The 23,097-nt window shown below is 36.5% G+C and overlaps 3 protein-coding genes across 3 annotated transcripts; 2 read left to right on the top strand and 1 right to left on the bottom strand.

Annotated features, from left to right (window-relative positions):
- Positions 1 to 1,883: 1,883 nt before the first annotated feature.
- On the top strand, positions 1,884 to 5,281 carry LOC131775552 (RIIa domain-containing protein 1). Its single transcript, XM_059091668.2, has 4 exons — positions 1,884 to 2,184; positions 2,280 to 2,356; positions 3,291 to 3,337; positions 3,911 to 5,281. Exons 1-4 carry the CDS (start codon positions 2,089 to 2,091, stop codon positions 3,994 to 3,996), a joined length of 306 nt encoding a protein of 101 aa, XP_058947651.2. The 5' UTR covers positions 1,884 to 2,088; the 3' UTR covers positions 3,997 to 5,281.
- A 151-nt stretch (positions 5,282 to 5,432) lies between these two features.
- On the top strand, positions 5,433 to 15,480 carry LOC131775551 (BOS complex subunit ncln). The gene is made up of 18 exons (XM_059091667.2): positions 5,433 to 5,721; positions 6,519 to 6,712; positions 7,466 to 7,610; positions 8,191 to 8,285; positions 8,838 to 8,921; positions 9,229 to 9,302; positions 9,733 to 9,762; positions 9,888 to 9,976; positions 10,365 to 10,489; positions 10,914 to 10,925; positions 11,333 to 11,517; positions 12,631 to 12,718; positions 13,342 to 13,380; positions 13,715 to 13,822; positions 14,061 to 14,116; positions 14,374 to 14,427; positions 14,802 to 14,880; positions 15,231 to 15,480. The coding sequence occupies exons 1-18, from the start codon at positions 5,547 to 5,549 to the stop codon at positions 15,294 to 15,296; spliced, it is 1,698 nt and encodes a 565-aa protein (XP_058947650.2). The 5' UTR covers positions 5,433 to 5,546; the 3' UTR covers positions 15,297 to 15,480.
- A 1,385-nt stretch (positions 15,481 to 16,865) lies between these two features.
- On the bottom strand, positions 16,866 to 18,998 carry LOC131775581 (adenosine receptor A2b-like). Its single transcript, XM_059091700.2, has 2 exons — positions 18,569 to 18,998; positions 16,866 to 17,535 (listed from the first exon to the last, which is right to left on the bottom strand). The coding sequence occupies exons 1-2, from the start codon at positions 18,961 to 18,963 to the stop codon at positions 16,866 to 16,868; spliced, it is 1,065 nt and encodes a 354-aa protein (XP_058947683.2). The 5' UTR covers positions 18,964 to 18,998.
- Between the last annotated feature and the right edge of the window lie 4,099 nt (positions 18,999 to 23,097).

The raw sequence follows: 23,097 nt of genomic DNA, 5'->3' as shown, positions 1-23,097 counted from the left end.
AACGCGCTTAATTAAAAGAAAATCCTGTCACAATAAAACGCGAGGGAAAAAATCCCCTAACAGCGCTCACAAAACATACCAGGTAAGCTAGCAAAGTCGCTGACACCACGCTAGATTGATCTTCGGCCAAATCAGGCCAAAAACACGGGCGAAATCAGACCTCGACACATGTGCCAAATCAGGCCACAACTACGGGTCAAATATGGCCAAACACATGGGCCAGATCAGGCCAAAAACACAGGCGAAATCAGGCCACGACACATGGGCCAAATCAGGCCAAAATCACGTGCTAAACGAGGTTACAATTACGGGCCAAATCAGGCCAAACACTTAGGCCAGATCATGCCAAAAACACGGGCCAAATCAGGCCAAACATATGAGCCAATTAAGGCCAAAATCACGTGCCAAATCAAGTCACGCATACGGCCAAATCAGGTCTAAACATGGACCAGATTAGGCCAAAAACACTGTCCAAACCAAAAATATGGGCCAACTCAGACCAAAAACGCGGACCAAATAAGCACAAACACACACATCAAAAAATTCAAATAATAAACTATGCAAGCCAATTAAGACTCGCTCACATGCTACGCGGATACAGAAAAGAAAACTCACCGGAAATTTAAGCGTAAAGCTAACATGAATTTTTGGCAGCGGCGAAAGACTGAAGCACGTGATATATAAATTTGCTTCTGTCCTGGCCCTTTTAGTAGAGGGTTGCTTATCGCCGGGAGGGAAAAAACTTCTACCACGAACGGCTTAAACTAACATCCCTAGCGTAGAAAAGGCCAAAAAAACGACGAGGGCCATTCTGGAATGAACAATGATTGTGGGGGGGGCCCCACTTGGCATACACTAGCTGAAAAACAGATGGATTCAGAGACCAATCATCTTTATCGAGAAACCTACTGAGCTGACCAGCTTTCTCATTCAGCGATCTGGGGATCCACTGCGACTTGAGGGATATATCCCGAGCAAAACAAAACTGAAATACAGATAATGCAACCGACTGAGGGTGAGCTTTAGATCTACCTATGGACACTGGCAGCACTCTGACTATCGGTGAAAACTTTTACCTGTTATAGTGCTATTCAAATATTTTAACTAGTAAGAAACATACCGAAACACTCACTGATTAGAATAAAATGCCGTTCAGTGCAGTAAACAAATATCTGCTAAACTTCGATATAAAATATCTACGCAGATATTTTGATATTCTGTTTAGTGAGCGAATTAAGTTATGGGAAGTTTATATTGGTCAGTTGAGGATCTCAGTGGAGTTAAATTTTAGCCGTGAAAGGGCAAAAAATCAGCCATTAGGCGTAAAAATGGACTAAATTTAACCATTTGTTTACCATAAAAGTTTTTCTGGTACAGTTCCGGAGAGCTATCACAAAGAGAAGCAAAACCGACGCACCCCAAAAATTTAAAAAACTTTATTTTGTAGATTTTTTTAATTGCCAACAAAAGATACTCATTCGCAAAAAATTATCTTGCGATGTAATGCTTTAATATTAAAAATTTAACATTTTATCGCTTTGAAAAGTTTGTACGTAAATACCGTAAGGACATTTATTTTTTTCGTCCTAGTCGCGCTAAGATCCCGCTCGGGGCCATCTCGACATCGCGCCGGGACTTAGCCCGTATCCCGTGTGAGACCCTGCAGGAATTCCTATCGAAACTCCAGATTCATTATTAGGGGAAACACAATGCTCGTTGCAACCCTTGCTTACTTCTCTTAGTAGGAAACAATTTGTACAGAAAAGCATGAAGAAACATGGAGGTGTTTTTTCCAAGACAATAAAGCAAACAAGATCCTAACCCCACCCCCAAGAAAGGAATAATCATGTTTGACGCGGTTCCTAAGCAACTAATTCAGAGTGCATGTATTTGTACGTGAAGGAATTATCCAAACAACTGACACAAATCTTCAGATATGGATTAGTTTCCCTTCCAGCGACATTTTTATGAGTAAACAGGAACACTTGTGATAAATGTCAAGGATCGATGTAAAAACGTCGTTTGATAACGGGAGAACTGGTGCGAAGTGAAAAGCAAACACAAGACTGAAAAGGCAACACTCGAAAAATGGAGGAGAAAAAGATGTTTGGAATAAATGGAATGGAACAAAATGACGTTGGAGCATTGACGCCAGAACAACAACAAAAACTTAACGAGTTTAAGGTAACTTTTCGTTTGAGATGAGAAGAAAATAAACGGAGATGGTCAGGTGTAACTATAATTTTAAAATCATATCATTATTTTTTGTTCATGACCAGATAAAAACAAGATTTGAAAATGAAAGATATTTGCGAGAACATCCAGAGGTATCTTGTCTTCTTACTGGATTTTTAGGGTGAGTATCCATTAAATTAATTGGAGATATTCATAAAAAAGAAGCGTCCTCATTCCACTTGGAAGAACTACTGCTTGACACTTACGCATACACAACATGAGCTTATGTGTTCACTAAAACCTTTAGTGTTTTTGGTTTTAAATCTTTCAAACTGCTCAAAATTATAAATTTTGTTTTTTCTGTAGCCTGAAATGTAGACTGTCTGATTTTTTCCCAACATTCAGCTATCTTGTTTTAAATGAACATTCACTGAAATGCAACTTTGTATCACATGTTATATGACCAAGACAGAGTTTCTCCTCACAATATCAATACAATATCAAGCAGACATGAGATGAGAATAAAGAAAACTATCAATTAGGGGATTAGCAGTTGATCCAATACCAAATTCTCTGAAGAAGCACCAAAAGAATTGTGTTGCAGAAGTATGAGATCTGGGAAGTAAGGGTTTATGTCTGTTAAAAAGTTTAGCTCAGTGCTTTCTCATTAATTGATCTGACTAATAATTGTTTAGTATATAATAATGTAGATGAAAAAATTATGCACTTCTGATTGGCTGAAAACAAGTGCATTCTCATGTAATACAAGAGCAAAGTTGTAACACAAATGTAAAGTTGTAATGCTAGAGCAAAATTACAAAATGTACGTGAACGCTTTCAAAATTTTGTCTGTCTTGACTTTCTGCAATGTTTTTTGATGTAAATTTTAAACAAGTACTAACATGATTTCTCTTGCAATTTGGTGTAGAAAGCACTTGTAAATTTTTCAAATAATACAAATTACACTTGCCCAACCGGCTCATGCCATTTTGTTGCCTTTGAAAAATTTATTCATGCTTATTAACACCAAATTGCACTTGAAATCATGCTATTACCTATACTAATTTCTGATAAGTCATTTTGCTCCACTGATTTTTACTGATTTTGATTTGTAGGAGTATCTTGCAAAAAAGACCTGAGAATGTCAGAGAATTTGCTTCAAGTAAGTTCCTGAACACATAGCATGTACATGTACTTGTACTACTGGGATTTTGTCCTAGAGATTAGTTGTTGTATTGGCAGTTGTTTATTTTCCAGAGTTAATACATACTTTAGGTTTATACAAAGTTTGTTTGGAAGCATAATTATCTGGTGTTGTATCCATGAATGCTACTCGCATGTTGAGAATGATTTTGGAATAGATCCATTAGCAGGCCTTTGTTTCCATTGAGTTGATGCACAGTATTTACTGTGAGAATGTCTTGCAGAGAGAGGGCACTATTTGGTTGGTTACTGTATGTATGTGCAAAAAAATAGAAGCCTTATGGAATGGTTTTATTTTGTCTGTACTTTCAATTTATGAGATTTATACATCCTGAGTGGATTGCCCCATAATTACCCAAGCAAGCAAGGAATTGCTGTACTTAAATGGCTTCACTAGAGAGAAGAACAAGAAATTATACGTTTCAAAATTTTTTGCTCTTTTTCCTGGTGATGCCATACTTAAAACAACACTTTATCAACATTTTCAGATGGTGTCAAATAATTACACTGTACTATTTTTTCCTTTTCTTAGAATACTTTTCAGACCCTGAGTTACCTGACAGAGTGGAAGCACAGGTTGCAGAATTAAACAACAGACTGAAGAGAACAAAACCATAATAAGAATCATGTGGTGCATTTAGAATTAGTTATGATAATCATTTACCATCTGGAATAGTTTGTGCTCATAACAGTGAGAAATGATGCAATGATAAAAAGTTAGTGATAGTTGATACTACAGCCTGGCTGTTTGAAACTTGTTTGCATATGTTGTGCTTTGTAAAACAAAATGCAAAATAACTTATTTGTCATGATTCAGTTTGTTGTACATTTTCCTTTGTCTATTTATTTTTATTTGTCTACTCTTGCTCATAGGATTCTCCTTCTGTAGTGAATGAATATAAATCTTGCTTATTAAGCTTTGTTCCTCTTTGTTTGTTAGTGATTTTGAAATTGTTCAAACATCCACACATAAGGTTTAATATCTATGTTATATTTTGCCTGGTGCATACATGTCGGTGGAAATTGTCCTCAGGCTGTTATATAGTCACTGTGGATAGATAAGGCATAGTGTGTTCAGTTGACCTTTCCATTTTTCCATTATTTAGTACTGTGCTCCGAGCTGATTTTCACAGTTGGACTTGTGGTTCCAACTTGCAATATATAATTTCTATGGTCAACCATCTTATATTAGTAGAGAATGTTGGCAGTTATTAGGAATGATTATCAGGAACCTAGGGTGCATTTTCATGGAACATTCCCCCATTTTGTAAATTTTCGTGTAATTATATTAAACCCTGGAAAATGTCCAGTATTTCAGAAAACTTCCTTTACAATGTTGCAAGATGGAATATGGTCTGATTAGTTGAAACAGCTTGCTTTAAGATACTGAAAAAAGTTTGGCCAGCTTAATTGTGTCAGTTTTGGGGAAATGAATTTCTTACTTTTTCTGTAGCTTTTCAATGATATTTAAACCCTGTGGTTCTGACAAACTCACAGTGAAGGTGGACTTCACCTTGATCGCAGGGCCTGTCGTCTTTCTCAGGGGTACATGTAGATCTAGGAATTCATTTCAATAAGGAGGGACCTGAAGTTTGATGCAGAAAACACAAATGTTTTATTTGTTAACTACAGCTAGACAAGCTAAGAAATACTCTCAAAATAATACACTCTAAGTAGTTCATTTTGTGTAGTTACAAGAGATCCTGATGCTGCCAGAATTTTGGTGTCAGTCAAATAGTGAAAAAAAAAACCCTGATGGGGGGAGTGGTGGAGCCCCTGGGCCCTCCCCTAGGATCACCACAAGCTGCCTCTCATGATTACATGGAGGCCATGACTAGCCACTGTGATGTTACCATGGCATTAAGTTTTGAAAGATTTGCTACATCTGGAGTTTTACCCTACGCTTCTTCGTGCTCATGCTATTTCCTAAGTATTTAACACTAGGACAGAGCACACAAGAGGGTTGTTATTTGTTTAGCTCCCAATCTCTTGACAATTGAACAAGTAACCGTTAACTTCAGGAGTCTGGGTCTGGTGAGATAACCGCTTACATGTAACACCACGTGTTCGCTTAAGAAGCGTCTGAGATTTCGTGAGCGGGTTTTGTCGAATACTTCGGGCAGCAATATACTTCAGTAGTTTGTTTTCGCGAATATCTCGTGATAAAAATGTGGGAGAACGTACCTGATTTTCTGGAGCTATTCAGGAACTTTCCTGTTTCCATATCAGTTCTGTTTGTGGTACCAATAGTTCTACTGAGTGGCCCCGCTTCACCTGTTATGGCCGCGCACGAGTTTCCAGTATTCAGAATGCAACAATTTGACCTTCACCAAACTCAAAGCGGTAAGTCTTCACCGATGAATAAATCATTAATACAAAAATAATGCTGAATCTTTCATCCTAAAGCAATACAATAGAAGAACATTCGTGGATTTATTCACAGAGTATTCTTCAACGGTCCCATTTACCGTATGCATGTACATGATGCACACTCCCTGTTTCACGCTTTCTCGATGAAAATCTCAAATAAATTTAGTACAAAAATTTCTTATGTGACAGTATTATATATTTTTTTACGGTGAGTACATAGAGTTCTCCCCATTTTCAGTATTTGGACGACAATTTTATGGTCCATACGACCCGAGCAAATCATTACCAAGGTCATATGATTCACTTCAGTTTCTAATTAAAATAATTGTCAATCTTTTAACATAGATTTTAGTAGAAAAGACCACCAACTTCACTTGTATGTCTGTCGTTGTGTTGATACTAAATGAGGATTTTTTTTTGTGATGGGTTGGAGAGATTTTCATCAGAAAAATAAATGGAGTTCTAGCACCATAAGGGGTAGAAGGATAGTGCTTGTGAGCAATCTTTTGTGTATTCAGATGGTAGGGATGGGATTATCTCTGTGGAAAGAGGATGTGCCTTTGTGAAGCACCATATCAGTGTTCATTTGTTCCTGAAATATTAATCTTCATAGAAGGCTGGAACAAAAGAAACATTACTTATGAGACTATTTCTACTTGTAGGTAATTAATTACAGGTCACACAGTGTACTCTCTATTCATGAAAAAGGAGAAAAATTATATCAAATGAGTAAAGGGTAGACAAAACTTATGAACTTTTTTACATCATAGGATCTCGCAGCTCACTGGTAAACATGGAAGCACGACCCCTGACCTCTGATATGTTGACAAGACGCTGTGTGGTAACAAGGCTATCAGATCTCACCATTGATAAATTTAAGGATGCTGTACAAACCCTTGGGGCAGGGGCAGTACTGATTCTGCTCCCAAAAAATACATCTGTGGCTTCCCTTGAACAGTTGGAGGTAGAAATTCTTATAAAAGAGTTTAATTGATGGCCTGCTTTGCTGTTAAAATCTGCTTCTTAACTACCCTTTAAGATGGAGTCAGGAAGAACATCTTGGCAAACTAACTTGACTCCTTCTGAATTCCATTTTCATTCTCGCAGTACTATGCTGAGCATAGTATTGATGCTTAGTAATACTCTTAATTGGATGGCTTTTCACTGAGGTTATTGTTTCTGTCCATTTTGTTAAAGAAGTATTCAACATGTGCCTGATGATTTGTTCTTTGTTTGAAATTTAAATCAATTCTATGCAATGTTTCAAGGTTTTTTTTTCTCCAAGAATATGAGGCAAGAGGAGATAGATAAACAATAGCCAGTAATTGGCAGTTTATTACTTTACAAGTTTAGGTGAAAGGAGACTGCAAAATTTCATTTTTGTGGTTATTTCAGACATGCAAATATACTTGTTCAAGGAAAAGGAGTTGACTCTGAATTCCTTTTTGAGCAGTGAAGTGTTTAAAATCATTTCAGTTTCTTAATGAAGTTATCTAAGAAAGTTGTCTAAGTTACCTTCATAGTATATAGAGAAGTAAGAGCTATTTAAACAATTTATGTACACTGTGTGTATATGTATACCCCTGGAAATTTTATGCAGGTCAAATTTTTTTAAGAGTGCATGTACATGTATCTCGGACATGTAGAGTTGCTGATGCCCTCAAAATGTTGAACAGAGTAACCTGCATGTATTTTGAACATTCCCCTTTTTTCTTAGGAGTGGCAGCAACTGGAGAGAGATCTTATGACTGTTGAAGTTCCAGTGGCTGTATATTTTGCTTATGAAGACAAAGAGTTATCAAAAATTTATGATGATATCAAAACAGCTGTGACCAGTGACCAGGCTGGTTCAGCATTTGAAGGTATGTAACAAATTCTGTATTTTTAGATCAGGTAAGGAAAGGCAAAAGATGCAGAATAAGAGTTGTTGGTAAAAAGACAAAACCACTTGTAGCCAATGAGTCAGAAGGTTAGTCCTTCCAAGCTACAATAGTTTTCAGGAGCCTGGAATAAGAAGTATGTAGCATTCTGTCAATATTCAAGGGGTTTAATTCTCCATAGAGACTCTTTGGCAAGACAAACAACATCTTTCTCAGTTTCTCAGACTTTTTGCTGCTAGCATTTTGTACTCCTGGATAGAGAGAGGTACTGTGAAAGTTAAAGTGTCTTGTTCGAGGACACAACAAGGGCTTGAGCCCAAAGTCCAGCTCGTTGGTTCTGGGGACACCCAGGCCTTATCAGTCATAACTAATACTTGTAGACCCTTTTATTACTGGTGAAACATTAAGGTGAATTCCTAATGTACCCATAACTGAGCTGTATTACATTTTTATACATGTAGCTACTGTATGATCAAGTTTAGAGAGCAATGATTTTGGTAGTCCTTGAGTTTTTACCAACAATTTACATGTTAGTTGATATTTCTTGACTATGTGATTTTAGCTTTACTTGGAGTTGCATCAGCTAGTGGATACCAAATGGTCGTGAATGTTGGAGAAGCCAAACAGATTAAAGATGCAGCTATTACAAGTTTACAGGTATCATTCAGAATAATTTTTGATTTACTGTTTAATACATAATTACTGTATATACCAGTGTATAAGCTGTACTCACAGCTACAAACAGATTTTTACAACTCAAATTTGGAGAAAATGTTTTTGAAAAACAAAATTTTAGTGGACTCTGGATTGAAAAAATTATCAATATTTTTTTTTATTTGAAAATCCTTTCTCCATGAATCGCACTCAGTTTGGTTATATACCATGCCTTATCTGAGCCGAGAGGGGAAAGGAGAACAAAAGCTTTGTTAAAAGCCACTCTTGTGCAGATGAATTGCCTTGAGTGGAAGAGAACTTTGCAACATTTTGAACATTTTTTATAAATGGAGTGCATTTATTTTGTTAGAACACACTATGATTTGATTTCTATTTAAAGGTGATTTTATTTTGATTTGAGTAGACAAGATTTACATGAACTTTTAAACTGACTTTTAAACCATTAACTTGCTCATTTTAGTCTGCTGCTCTAGCCTCTAGCAGCAGGAGATTCATGCGTAGTTTTGTGAGTTTTTTTTCTGGTGTTGATTTTAGGGGAAGTTGTCAGGAATGGGAATTGATGAACAACTACCCACTATTGCTGTTGTAGCTCACTATGATGCCTTTGGCATAGCACCGGTAAGGCAATTGTTAACTCGCAGTGAATGTTAAGACTTGCTCTTAAACTTTATAGTTTACATGTACTGTAGCTGTTCAGAGGAATGACCCTAGTAAGGATTTGTGAGTCCTGAGTTTTTGTATCAAGGTGATACTTTTATGCTGGTAGAAAGGAAACAATTAATGTTATAATAATAGGTGTTTTTAAACCAATAATTGATGAAATCTGAAGTGCAATGATAGTTAGTGCATGAACAATTGTATGCAATATTTTAAAATGTATGCAATATTTTATCTCGTGTTTATATAATCTCTTTTTTCTTTTTAGAGTATTTCTTTTGGATCAGATGATAATGGTAGTGGAGTTGTGGCTCTTTTGGAATTGGCAAGATTGTTTTCAAGGTTAGTAAGAAATTTGATTCATACTTTACTTCATTTAAAAAATATCAAAATAACAGGATGCAACATGGCACATCCTTTCATTGCAAAACACACAGCATCATGATACAGCTTTGAAGACTGAATTTGAGGAATTGACTTTCACACTTGCTACCAAATGCTGATGAAATTTAACTTATTGTACATCTTCAGACATGTACAGTCTGTGCCTCAAATATGTAATAAAACCTCATAATGGCTACAGTTGTACACGTATGTAAAACAAAAACTTTTTTGGGCTGATTTTTACATGCCTCAAGTAGAAGAGAAAGTAAAGCCTGCAGCAAAAATTTTAAATTCAGACAACAGGATGCTAGAACATTTCAAACAACAGCAATCAATATAATTTCCATTTGTTGGGTAAACTTTGATGCATTCTCTGTGATTTTTTCAGATTGTATGCAGATCCTAGAATGCAAGCAAGGTGTCCTTTTAATTACTGAATACTCTTTTGAAGTAGCACACTTACTGTTTGATAGTTGGATGTAGAAACAAGTCTTCTAACCTACTGGTTTACCTGATAATGTAAATTTTCTTAACATTATAAAGATATAATTTGGTGTTCTTTCTGTCTGGTGGAGGAAAATTCAATTATCAAGGGACAAAAAGATGGCTTGAAGACAATCTGGATAACCCAGGTAGGTACTTGTAGATATGTGTACACAAGGGTCAAGCGTGGTGAAAAGAAAATTGAGTGTTCAAAAAATCAGAATTGAACTGTATGCACTAAATGTATCAAGAATTCACCCTTCGCACCCAACCATTAGTATTGGTTTTCTCCATCTTGTTCACCATATATCCTAAGGAGCTGATTAGGAGAATTTTTTCAACAATCAATAGTTTCTTTAGTTAGTGGTCATTTCCTTTATTCTGGTGACTTAAATGTGCGAGTCAAGGGTGATATTGTGAGGAGAAATTAAACACTTATCACTTTTAGGTTCTAAGGATCAAACCATCAATTTCTGACACTACTGAACTTCTTTTGGACCATTGTTTCATGAGTTGTTGATTTGCATGTCCCAACAGAAACAAGTGTACTCAGTGATGTGGACTATGTGTTATGTCTGGATAGCATTGGGAAGACAGATCATATGTTTTTACATGTTTCTAAACCTCCTAAAGAAGGAACTCCTGCATTTTCTTTAGTAGAGGTGAGTTCAATATATCTTATTACACTTGTTGGTGTGTAGTATTGCTGAGCACTTTTGAGTCATACCGCATTTTGATGAGCCCTCAGAGTGAGTCAAATACAACCTTAAAGTGTTTGCAGAAGCTGTCAGAAAAACAAGGATGACTATAATAGCCATGCAGACTATAGCAAATTTCTATCTTATCAAACCATCTGAAAACCATTTCAAATGATTGGACTTGTAAGGTAAAAGTTACTCAGAGTCAACAACCATGATGAATTGGACAAAGACAACACCCAGAATACGTCCAAAGTTTCAGATTGAATGAACTCCACTGCAGAAAGTCATCATCAGCTCTATAATTGTATATCTACATGTAGGCTCTACTTTTTGTGAGTTAAGACACTGTTCATTAACTTAAGTATCTTATTCTTCAATCCGACAGGAATTTAAAATGGTAAGTCAATTTCCAACTTATTCCGATGAATATAACTACTCAGAGCTCCAATGTATTTATTAGCTAACGTTGTAAAAAGATTGCAATAAAAAGGTAAAAAATAATTGTAACCACAATACCTATGATATTTTGTGCAAATGTTTATCTCAGTCAAGCTGTAGACAAAAAACACAACACTTCATCATGTTGCTACATAACCACTTAGTGCAGAGGTGCCAGTTGGTAGCATTTGCTTCAAAATTTGTCACTTTATTTTTTTTCACATTCCATAGCAACCAAAATAGTGATGGGGCAGTTGCAGGTGTAGATGCTAACTGATGTTAGCAGTTCTTGATTCTCTTATTTTTCTCATTTATTGTTAAATCAAGGTATCAATTAATTTGAATCATGTTCCATCACTCTTTTAGGTAGCAAAAGAAATTTTCAAGGAACTCAACTTTACTATGGTCCACAAGAAAATTAACTTGGCAGAGGAGACATTGTCATGGGAACATGAAAGATTTTCTCTGCACACACAGCGTCTTCCAGCTGGTACATTATCTCATTTGGAGGACCCACAAGTTTTAGGAAGGTCATCAATCTTTGATGTTAGGTAAGATTACTTCATCATTTTCTTGTCTTTTGTTTGTATTTTTTTATTGGCCTTTTTTTGTTTTGTTGTAGCTGCCAAAAATTAGCCCACATAAACCAAAACATGTACATGTACATGTATTTTATATTTGACACTAGTTGCTTATATTACTTAAGCTGTCAACATCACATGTTGTCTCCAGCTTCTGAAAAACTAGGTAGAATTATAACTTTTTGGGAGGAAACTCTTTATTTACATACAAAAGAAGTGAGTTGTTTATGTCCTGGTATGAAATGAATGGTTTGCCCATTGAATGTTAATTGCATCTCCACTTAGGAGGAAATGTTAATATGGCTGCAAGTTAGGGGTTTAGCTCTGCTCTGACCCGCTAGCAGAGTAAAATACTATAACAATATATAATGTTTTCAAGTGTTGAAGAACAAATATAAACCCGCTAGCAGAGTAAAATACTATAAAAATAAAAAATACTATAACTATGTAAAATACTATAACTATGTAAAATACTATAACAATATATAATGTTTTCAAGTGTTGAAGAACAAATATAAACTTAGATGTAAATTGAACTCACAAAGTGTGCAAAGTGCTTCAAATAATAACTTTGTGGTTAACATCGTTTTGTAATTATAAGTTGGGTCAGTTCTCTAAACTATGGTAGAGTTTGCAGTCTGAAAACTGCAATTTCATATTATATTCCTAAATAGTGCTGCAGTACAGTTTCTCTTATTAGACATTCATCAATCATTGAAGATAAGCAACTCTTTTTTAAGAAGTAAATTCTGTTTGACTGGTCTTATTCTCTAATAAACCCCAGTTCTTGGACAAACATGATCGCTTCTGATAGAGGACAATACTCACTTATTACATGTACATTTTACTTTTAATAGTACATTACAACAATAAAAATACTTATATTTATTTAGTTATAACATGTAAGATGATGATGATTTGCAGTATGCATATTTTTTTTCAAAAAAGAACCACACGGTATAATGTATGATAATGACAGCACTTTTCATTTTAAAACTTTTGATTTTGTGGTCATCTTTGGCTTTTATTGGCGATGTGAATGTTGACATACATGTGACCTTCTTTCCCCTTTTTTATTTTCAGATCTTCTAAGAATGATGGGAAATTAGAGCGCAATGTAGAGTATATTGCTGAAGTTCTGGCCAGACATGTTTTTAATTTAACAACAAAGGTGATCTCTAAATGGGCAAATTGTGATCACAAAAAGGTTGGGATTGTGTACAGAACCAGGTTCACTTGCATACATGTACTTTTACATGTACATTTAGCTGCCATGGTTAATATTAATTTCTGTTGCATGGAGGGACTGGGAGTCATATTGTATTCATTTTTCTTGGGTTGGCTAGGAGTTGATTAAAGACTGCCCCTAAGCATTTTTTCAGGCTTTGTTAGCCTCTTTCCTTTTACATATTTATACTTAAGTGGCAATAGGCCATTTCAGAGTCCTTGCAGTTCAGAGATCTGGTACCAAAACCATAAGAACAGTTAATGTTTTGTTTCATTGCTCTCTTATTTTCAATAACTTAGCAAGTGGTGACTATTATTTGTTTTGAGTGATCATTTTTGTGTTTCTTGGCTGCTGCTTCCCAGTTTAAATATGCTTTTCATATTTATCTTTTTTAAGAGGATTGTGGTCAACAATTATGGGGACCCAACCTTTTACCTCCATTTTGCAAGAGTACTTGTATTCTTAAGGCAATGAAGTTGAATGTTCATGTATAGCCTTAGGAAGGATAATGCTATATACTGTGAGTGGTTAGTTTCAACAGTTGCATTTTGTATTCTTTTTGGCAGGGTTATCCAGAGAATATGAGAGTGTTCAGTGCTTCAATGGTGAGTTAGCAATAAGTTTAAAGTCAGTAAAGCTCCAGTTTGAAAAACCTAATAAAAATAATATCCTCATTGTTTTGGTACAAAACAAAATACAATTTACATATAGTTACAAGCTCACCACTTTTATCACTTGTTTCAGAACCTTGTTGGCCAGCTTATTATTTTGATGAATGGTTCCTTGATCAGTGATGTTTTTCTCCTGATTTGAAGCTACATTGTACATGTACTTGCACTAACCTTAGACTCTGAAGCTGATAGGAATTTTAAAATTATTGATGTATGTTTGTTTTTCTTCAAACCAAAATATATGAATTTCATGTCTTAATTTCACCAGGCTGTAGATTCACATTTTGTGAAAACGTGGATGGATTATCTTGGATCCCAAGCACGGGCAGCTCAGCTTTTTCATAAAGACCATCCATTTCTTACTGGATTAGAGCAGGTAAAAATGATCTTGACTCTTGCTATTGTCTATTTTGCTAAAAGAACTTGGGAAATAAAGTCATCAATAAGCTCTTTGGTGAGGAGATGGAAAATGATCAATTTGGGTCCCAGATGTAGTTTCTTTTTTATGAAATGTGGTATTAGATTAGAGCGGGTAAATTAGTGTAAGTTTGTAATAAAACCCTTGAATATAATTTGTATACATGTATTGGAAATGTGTTTACTTACATTCACAGACTTTCTCAAAATTTGTCAAAGATGTTAAGAGATTCTCAGCAAAAGCTGATAAAAGGTGAGATGCTTTATAAAAGTCAATGAAAATTTGATGTGAAATTTTTGCACATTGCATACTGAGATTGAAACACCAAACTTTTTTGTGCAGAACTTCACCATTTTTACCATGTCAACAGTATGCATGTGTGATTGAGGTCACAGTTCTCTTCTCTGCACCTCTTTGTTTGCTGTACATGTAACATTTTAGAAATCTCTCAAACATTTAAGACTTTCTAAACCAGTTTTATTTATATTGTTTTATGTGCATGTTTTTAGGGACCCCGAGTTTGTCTTTTATGACCGGCCTGATGCAACGATGTTTGCATACAGGTAAGAAATGGGAATTGAAAGATAGTCCTTGTGTAGTGTTGATTTACCCAATGCATATCTATGAAAGATCTTTTATGGGAAAAAAACTTCTTGAGGAAATATTTATTGAAAAAGTTGAGTGGTGGTTTTCTTGTAGGTTTAAAACATGACAACTACATTGCACTCCAAATAAGGTTGAAACAATTACTTCAGAAGTTTTGTTCCACTAGAGTAGAACTTTCTGAATTTAATTATTTAAAAATGGTGTTTTCTCATTTAATTTTGTTTAAGGAATTGCTGCATTTTGACCAAGTCAATTTGATTTACATGTCACATGTCTTTTTATAAATGCAGCTTGTAGAATTTTGTATGTTTTTTTTTGTTTTTTTTTTCAGGGTGAAGCCAGCCGTCTTTGATTTGTTTCTAGCACTTGGCATTGCATCATATCTGGGAATGTTCTATCTTGCTCTTGTGGTATGTAATTAATTATGAAAAATTTTCGTAACTTAAAGCTACATGGTCTGTAATTGCACAGTCTGATCAGTGCGTTTCAGCTTGTCATGCAGAATGATTATTTAAGGAACGATAGGAGAGAAGGTTTTAGCAACTGTGATTGTCAAAAGCTCGTCTCTGGGCACTGATACCCTCCATTTAGGCTGTCGCAGCATCATCATGAACATTATTACATGTATTTCAATTCATAGATCACTTTTATGATCAAGGTGTGCACGTACTAATCGACCTTAAAACTACCCCACTCAGGTCTTTCAAACTTAGTATCTATTGATAAAAGGTTACCTACACTTTTTCTTTTTTATAAACAGAACTTCAACATTTTAACTGAAATCCTTCCAAGACCTGTGTCAAACATGAAGGCAAAACAACCTTGATCAAAGTAAGCAGGACTGGAGATATTAGAGCCTTTTTTTTTTTTCATGAGTGGATTATTTCAGACACGTGATGTTTCATAATATTGATCAGAGGTCAAGAAATGTTGTTGAATTGTATTGTATTGTATCGTATTTTACTATTTTATAGCCTAGGAAAGACATTAAATCATTCCGATCAGTCTTACCTATGTTCTCTTTTCAAACTGGCATATGGGCATATTGAGCATTGCCATGGACTGTAAAAGAGTCATGTCATATCCATTTGGTGGTAGACATGCCAAGCAAAGAAAAATAAAATACAAATTGGAAAAGCTTTTTACCTTCAAAATGTATCGGTTTACTTTGGAGTGTGAAGGAAGCAGGGTATCGAGGGAAATATTCTTTCCTGAGGCTTATTCTCGGTGACATGAAAGATTTACATGGTGATTTGATTCACAAGCTTGTGTTTGATGCCCAGTCATTCCAGGGGACTTTTAGTATGGGAAAGCAAAATAATGGCCACTTCTCCCTTTTTGTGGTTTTGGTTTTGTTCTTGATTATTTTGCTTTTTGTACAGTATCCAAGTAATACAATGGTTCGTGCACAGCTGGATTCAAAAGGCCCTTAAACAAGCCGCTACAATAATCATTAAGAGGTTGTTTATTTTGACAATTAAGTGTGGCAAGGATCATTGTGTAGTACTTAAAGCAAGACACTTTTCTCACCTTGCTTCTTTCTACTCAAGGCCAGGTTTTACCAAACCTCATTTCACTAATTTGGGATTTGACTCGCAAGGGGACGAGTATGGTTAGGGTGGGGCACTGGCATGCCATCTTGGTATGTCTTGTTTCTATGGAAACTGAAAATAAGCTCCCGTAGTATATGGGCTACTTGGCACATATGCAATATGAATTTTCTTTTTTTAAGAAATGTACTCTCATCTCAGATACCTGATCGTAACAAGGTTTAAAGACTTGGTGACAAACATCGATGAATCTGAAATTTCTAGCTTGTTGTTTTAGACATGTTCTCCCTTATGTCCACTTCCTGTTTTCTTCACCTCACCTCCATACAATGAAAGAAATAGTAAGTTTGTTTACTGGCCATTGAGCTTATTTTCATGTACACATTTATGATTGGTTTATGCGGCTTTATTAAATTATAACAAATCGATGAAACTACGACTAAACTACATGAAATGACATTGTTTGATTTACACTCAGTAACATGGTGACTTCTCTGTACAAGTTGAGTCATAACTAACTCTAGATACGCATTGCATACATAAATATCTTGTTTTATGATTCCCATAACCTGGTATAAACACAAGTTTTCTACCCTAAGGAATGCTTTTGCACTCACCGATAACTGGAGATACGAAGCTCTCAGACTCATCTCTAAAAATGCCTCTTATCTAAAATCGTTCCTCGTCATTTTATTTTAAATAGTTTTCCCACTGTATGTTCTTTAGGTCAATTTAAATTTTACCACCCCCCCCCCCCCCTTAAAAAAGTTACTTACTGACTTTGTGAGATATTTGGTTTCTAACTGACTAGACCTCATTCGCCTATTGTTTTGGAAGACTGGAAGCTAATTTCGAACAGCAAGCTCTTCATTGAACTTGTTCCCTGGAGGGTTTGGGCGACAGATTGCACGACGTGGTCGAATTGTCCTCTTGATTGCTTGCCTGAAAGGCTCACTTTTTAAAGCGTAAATTAACGGGTTCAAACTTATTGCTAACAAGTACAGAATTTTTAGACTTGGAAAGAGTCTGAACTTAACAATCCTTTCACCAGCGTTCAGTGAGTTACCGCTGGGCGGCTCAAATGTTGTGATGAGAGTCACAGCGAGAACAGGTACGAAACAAGCCAACGCTGAAAACACGATGACGGCTACGGTCTTGGCGGCGCGCAATTCAGTGACATGCCTTCGCGAGAAAGCGTCCTCTAGTGTTCTTATTCGTCTGTACTGTCTAAAGGAGATCATGAAAATCCACGCATGTGAAACTAGCATGATACCGCTGGGCACCAAGATAACTATTGCCAAGAGAGTAAGGTAATGAGGCATTATGGGTTGTATGCGAGCTTCCCGTGGAATAAGGCTGCTTCGGGGGCAACCATACGCTAGCTCCAGAAGTGCGTGGCCTTCCTTTCCTATAATTTCTTTGATCAGGTTCGGTGTTACGCCTTCTAAGATGCCCACGACCCACAGGGCAGTAATTGTAGCGAGCGAACGTTTTGTAGTCACCAAGACAGGGTATCTGTTGAGAAAAGGAGAAATAACCATGAAAGACATAGTTTTCAGTTCCAGTTTGTTCCTCCAATAAGCAATCATTTTGGTTTGGAGTGGCTTTGTTGAATTGTCGTTCAATCGTAGCCTCCAAACCAGATTTCACTTGCTTGCTTCTTGTCGCATTTTGGCTAGGAAGGGTTGCGAAGTTAATCTTGGAAAATTAAGTTAACTAACAAGGATATTTTCCACTGGTGCGTTCTATCACTAAAATAAGCTGTTCTAGAAATGGAAGAAATGGATCCACCATCGTCAATGCCACGCCGGCGTATCTACTCGGTTACCGGTCGTTTCGCACCCAAATTAGTAAAGTATATTTTTGACGTTCACAAACGGAAAAAAATATTAGTTTGACACGAGTTGTTCGTATTAAGAAAAAGTCAAATATGGAAAATTGACTTTCCTGTTAAAAATATCACACTCACCTTGCGCCAGGAAATAATTAAGTTGTTTTTGTTAAGAATATCAAGGCTATACACAAAATTTTTTTTTGTTTTGTATCTTACTCGCTTGACTCTACTTAATTGTCGTAGGCAAAGATGGGCGTCTGTTCACGCGCTTGTGCGTGGAGTATTTCGAATAAATGTATGAATCGATCAGCGATTTGGGTACGAACCGACTCGAATTTGGGTACGAATCTACTGTATTTGGGTGCGAAACGACTGGATACGAAACAACCGTGGGGGCTTAATTTGATGGTTAAATTATGATCAAAGGGTGAGAATGTGCACAAAATTCTATTTTAACTACTCTTATCCCGGAAAATTTGAAGTAAATACGAAAAGAGATTTTACACAGTGGAGACAAGAATGCATTCACGTAATTATCATAGAATAGAATGTAAAGTGTGCCCCCTTCTGTCAGTGCCTAAGCTGGAAGGCTGTTTTTGAGTCGCCGACTCGAGTTACCCGGTTGGACCGGTGGGAATAAAAGTACTCTCTGGCGTGCTAAGTCAAAGTAGCAATCCAAACAACAATATTTGAATGTCTTCTTGCACCACAGACCTCATGGGTTGTTTTATGGCTAACAATCGATCCAACGATATGAACAGCAAGTGAAGCATAACAACACAGAATAAAATCCAATCCATTTTCGAAGACCACTTGCACAAGGTTTTAGCCCTCGGATCGCATTCTTTGATGGTGAAAGAAAAGGAGTAACCCCCCAACACGGGAACAAACAAAAGGCTTGCAACAGAGAGGCTGACAAGAAGATAGTTGGCGGGTGTTCTTAGGGTTTTGGTTTTATACACAGCCATACAGATGAGTATGTTCCCCACTATGGCTGATAGTGCAGCAGATACAGTAAGAGTTAAAAATATTGTGTTCGAGATGGGCTCTGGCGCATCACAGGTTTTGCTTTCTTTGGGTAACGTGTTCCGCGTCCTCCTACCGTCCATGACTTGGTTTTTTTTGTTGCAATATTGCAGCGTGTTCTGAGGAAAGAAACGTGGGCAAAGGTTAATCCTCTATTTAGTTTGGCTGATGGCGTTATCCAGTTACTGAATCATTTATTAGAGCCTATGGAATACGTCAACATTTAAAAGCTGTGAGCTTACAGATATGTGAAGTTAAAACCTCTTAATGATTATTGTAGCGGCTTGTTTAACGATAAATTTACTCCAAAACTAAAAAAAATAATAGTTTTACTTTTTTTCTCCCATATGCTTGAATAACCAAAGTTCTCTTAAATCGCAGTCTGTCGATATTCCATCGCTTTTGACGAACTAAAATATAACCTATCGAGGTAAGCTGTCGTAAGAGGAGAATGATCGCGGCTAAGCTGTTTGGAGCATCGAATTAGACCTTCTAATTGGAGTACACCTGCTCAATTTCTGCGTAATCAACACCTTTTTCCTCGACGGAAAATATTGCCCTTTCGCAATGACTCATTCTTAAAAGTTGTAGTTGAAGTTGCCTTATCATTCTTAGACTGGTGAGGAGCTGGCCGAACCAAAAAAGTGCGGTGTAAAAATTTCAAAGCTCAATTTTTCAGAATCTAGTCAATACTTATCCACAAGATTTCACGAAGAACACAGCTAGTGACGTTAAGTATTGCGTAGAACAATAGTTCTGTTGTAGATGGAATTGACCTGAAGTCTCGCCTTTTCTTGGATAAATTACCGAGGTACCTGCTGTAATAATAATGACGCTAATTACGATGCAAGGGAAGGAAATGTGCAGCACTTGTTTGGTAACTGTAACGAACACCTTGGATTTTAAAGGTGTTAGAATCTAAAATTTCGTCAAATAAAAAACGCTTCTAATTCTAATGAACTCGGCTCAAAACTCGTTAATGTCAACTAACTGTGCTTTAAAATACGAATAATCCAGCTAAATAAAGCGTACAACCACTAAATATAAAGCAGAAATTATTACTGAAGGAAGCGTTTTTATCAAAATAAAATAGAGAATAATACATAGGCGAAATTGGTGTAGCGTGGTCTAGTATCGACGACGGTATTCGTCATCACAGTAGTCAAATTAACTGCGGATTCACTCGGCTGCGTCTCGTGAGTCCACGGCATTTTGACCACTGTGATGTCAATTTAAATAAATATGATTCTTTCTTATGTTAGAATCAGGAAGCGTTTAATCAAAATAAAATAGAGAATAATACATGGGCGAAAGTGGTGTAGCGTGGTCTGTACTCTAATCGACTACGATATTCGTCATCACAGTGGTCAAATTTACTGCGGACTCACCAGGCGCAACCTCGTGAGTCCACGACATTTTTACCACTGATGTAAATAGAAATAAATATGAATCTTTCTTATGTTACATGCGGGAACATTTTTCAATTAAAGAACAGAGGTCCGTGGCAACTTAAAGAAACATGACATTGAGGAAACATACATAAACCTTTCTTTTCGGCCTTTATCAAATTTCAAAACATTACAGTAGTAGCGTCTAGCAACGAGAAGTGCGTCAGAATTTCTGCCAACCACTGACATAGTCTTATAATAGGGCCAGGCTATACCTGTCCTTGCCTTAAAGGGACTTCATCCGCTGAATTTCTGAGAAAAACGTGTAACTTCAGCGGAAATGTAATACATTCTTGGAAAGGAAAAACCCTCAGATCTAAGATACCAAAATTTGGACGAACAAAAATTGCTGAGAAGTGGGTGAAATCCTAGGCAGCCCGATTACACCTCTTCTCAGGTGTTCTACCTCACTAAATTGATACTGTCTTCACATGATGCGAGGGAATCATTAGGTTAAGTACCTGGTAAGTAAAGCTTCATGAGTTAAACTTTATAGTGTTCAAACAGAATTGTTACCTCAGGTATATAAGGATGACACTTGATATTTTACTCGTAATGTCCACTATCAAGAGGCAACTTTGTCCTTTACGAAAGTTCTATGATTTGGCTAACGGCAATTCCTTCATTAAAAGCAGCACTTCTATGTTCTGTTTCCTCAGATGAAACTTGATATTTTACTCGTAATTTCCACTATCAGGGGGAAACTTTGTCCTGCATGAGAGATTTTATGATTCGGTTTAAGTAGTTACGTTGCAGCTAGAAGATCTGGTGATGGCTGAGTACACTGACAGTTTAACGACAAATATGTGACGCTATTTACATGACAATTTCAAGGTAATCACGGCTTCTTTGAGGTGTATTAGTGCTTTTTGAAAAGATAAATTTTAGTTGTACCCGCAATCAAGTAAACTCGATACTAAGGTAACAAGGAAGGCAAGCTGTTCAAACAAAATTTGATAATAATAATAATAATAATAATAATAACGAATTTTTATACAGGATTGAAAAACCCATCAGTGTGTAACACTGTTGTCCTTGGGGTCCTGTCAAAAATAATAAATAAATAAATAAAATAAAATTTAACAAGATATAATCATTGATCTTAAGGTCTAGAAAAGCATACAATAAAATGAAAAAAAAAAAAAAATTAAAAATTAAATAAAAATGCTCTGAAAAGGATACCTATAACCACGTTTAGATAGAATTTAACTAAAATAATCTCGCAATTTGTTCTTAAATTTCAGTCTCGAATCTAACGACCTTAGTTCAGCAGGCAGGTTGTTGAAAGTCTTTGCTCCTTGGTAATAGAAGCTCTTTTTACCAAATTCTAAACGAACTTTGGGTAATTTCACTGATATACCGTTATTCCTAGTGGCCTTAGAATGAACCAGCCTTTCGAAGTAGTTCTTAAAGGGTGTGCAAACATTATTCAGGAGACAGTCGAAAACAAACAGACAGCTTTTACGCTTGATCAAATTGTTCACGGATGGGGGATTAAAAGAACTATTGCCGATAACTTTAAAGCCTCGTCGTTCGATGTTCTTTATCATTTCCTTTCGGTAATCCGGAAAGCTAAGACCAAGTGTTCCGCAATAGGTAAAGATAGGTGCGATCATAGTGTTATAGATCGATTCTGCACACTTTTGGTCGATCAAAGGACGAATTGATCGCAAGAGATTGATTCTGGTTGCAGCTTTTTTATAGATTCGGTCAAAATGTGATGCGAGGTTTAGTGATGAGTCAAGGTGAACACCTAAGTACTTATAGGTAGAGGTATTATTGATGAGTGACCCATTAGCAGAAAGTTTAAGTTCCTTGTCTTGAAGGTTGATTCTTTTAGCTGTTCCAAATAACATAGACTCCGTCTTGTCCTTTTTTAGGTTAATGATCAGTTCGTTGTCTTTAAACCACTCGCACAGGTTATTCATATCCTCGCTAAGGCTTCTCTGTATAGTATCAATATCTTTAGAAGAGGTATAGATGACTGAATCGTCGGCATAAGTGATAATCTTCGAATGTTGAAGCGGTTTATGTACATCGTTGAAAAAGATAATGAATAAGATAGGACCCAGGATACTTCCCTGAGGAACACCTGTGAGAATGGGTTGAGGTTCTGATAGCACGCCTTTATATTGGACAACTTGTGATCTGCAGAAAAGGTAATCAGTGAACCATGCGAGTTCTGTTCCACGAACTCCGTAAGTTGAAAGCTTGCTCAGGAGGCCAGAGTGACTGATGGTGTCAAACGCCTTGGATAGATCGATGAAAACACAGCCTGTCAGGTTACCATTCTCACCTTCTCTTCTGATAACATCGGTAAGATGAGTAACGGCCAGTTCAGTAGAGCGCATGCGACGGAAGCCGTACTGAAAATGAGAAAGTAGACCATTCTGTTCAAAATGAGCCATCAGCTGCTTAAATACCACTTTCTCCAGGATCTTTGACATTGAAGGAAGTATTGAAATAGGCCTATAATTGTCGATTTCGGCCATTGAACCAGATTTAAAAAGTGGTACAATTTTAGCCGCTTTCCAGTCAGTAGGTACAGACCCTGTTGCGAGAGACAGGTTAATTATATGCGTGAGAGGCTTGGCTATTATATCAGCAGAGTCCTTTAACATTCCAGAAGGAAAGTTGTCAAGGCCAGAGGACTTATTTCTCTTAAGGCTCTTTAATGCATTAAAGACAACCTTTTCCGAGACTGATCTAAACTCAAAGTTCTCTAGCGGCTGCTGGGTGTCTATTGTAAGGGGCCTTTTCCAGACAAAA

This window comes from Pocillopora verrucosa, chromosome 4 (genome assembly GCF_036669915.1).
Source record: "Pocillopora verrucosa isolate sample1 chromosome 4, ASM3666991v2, whole genome shotgun sequence".
Lineage (NCBI taxonomy): Eukaryota > Metazoa > Cnidaria > Anthozoa > Scleractinia > Pocilloporidae > Pocillopora > Pocillopora verrucosa.
Note: the sequence above shows the minus strand (reverse complement) of the source record. Positions and strands in the feature narration are given on the sequence as shown.

Coding starts and splice junctions, on each gene's coding strand:
- LOC131775551 (XM_059091667.2), top strand. CDS start 5,547: ATGTGGGAGAACGTACCTGATTTTCTGGAGCTATTCAGGAACTTTCCT. Junction 5,722..6,518: donor CCTTCACCAAACTCAAAGCG/GTAAGTCTTCAC, acceptor TTTACATCATAG/GATCTCGCAGCTCACTGGTA. Junction 13,823..14,060: donor TTCTTACTGGATTAGAGCAG/GTAAAAATGATC, acceptor TTACATTCACAG/ACTTTCTCAAAATTTGTCAA.
- LOC131775552 (XM_059091668.2), top strand. CDS start 2,089: ATGGAGGAGAAAAAGATGTTTGGAATAAATGGAATGGAACAAAATGAC. Junction 2,357..3,290: donor CTTCTTACTGGATTTTTAGG/GTGAGTATCCAT, acceptor TTTGATTTGTAG/GAGTATCTTGCAAAAAAGAC. Junction 3,338..3,910: donor TGTCAGAGAATTTGCTTCAA/GTAAGTTCCTGA, acceptor TCCTTTTCTTAG/AATACTTTTCAGACCCTGAG.
- LOC131775581 (XM_059091700.2), bottom strand. CDS start 18,963: ATGGACGGTAGGAGGACGCGGAACACGTTACCCAAAGAAAGCAAAACC. Junction 17,536..18,568: donor GCCATAAAACAACCCATGAG/GTCTGTGGTGCA, acceptor TTTTCTCAACAG/ATACCCTGTCTTGGTGACTA.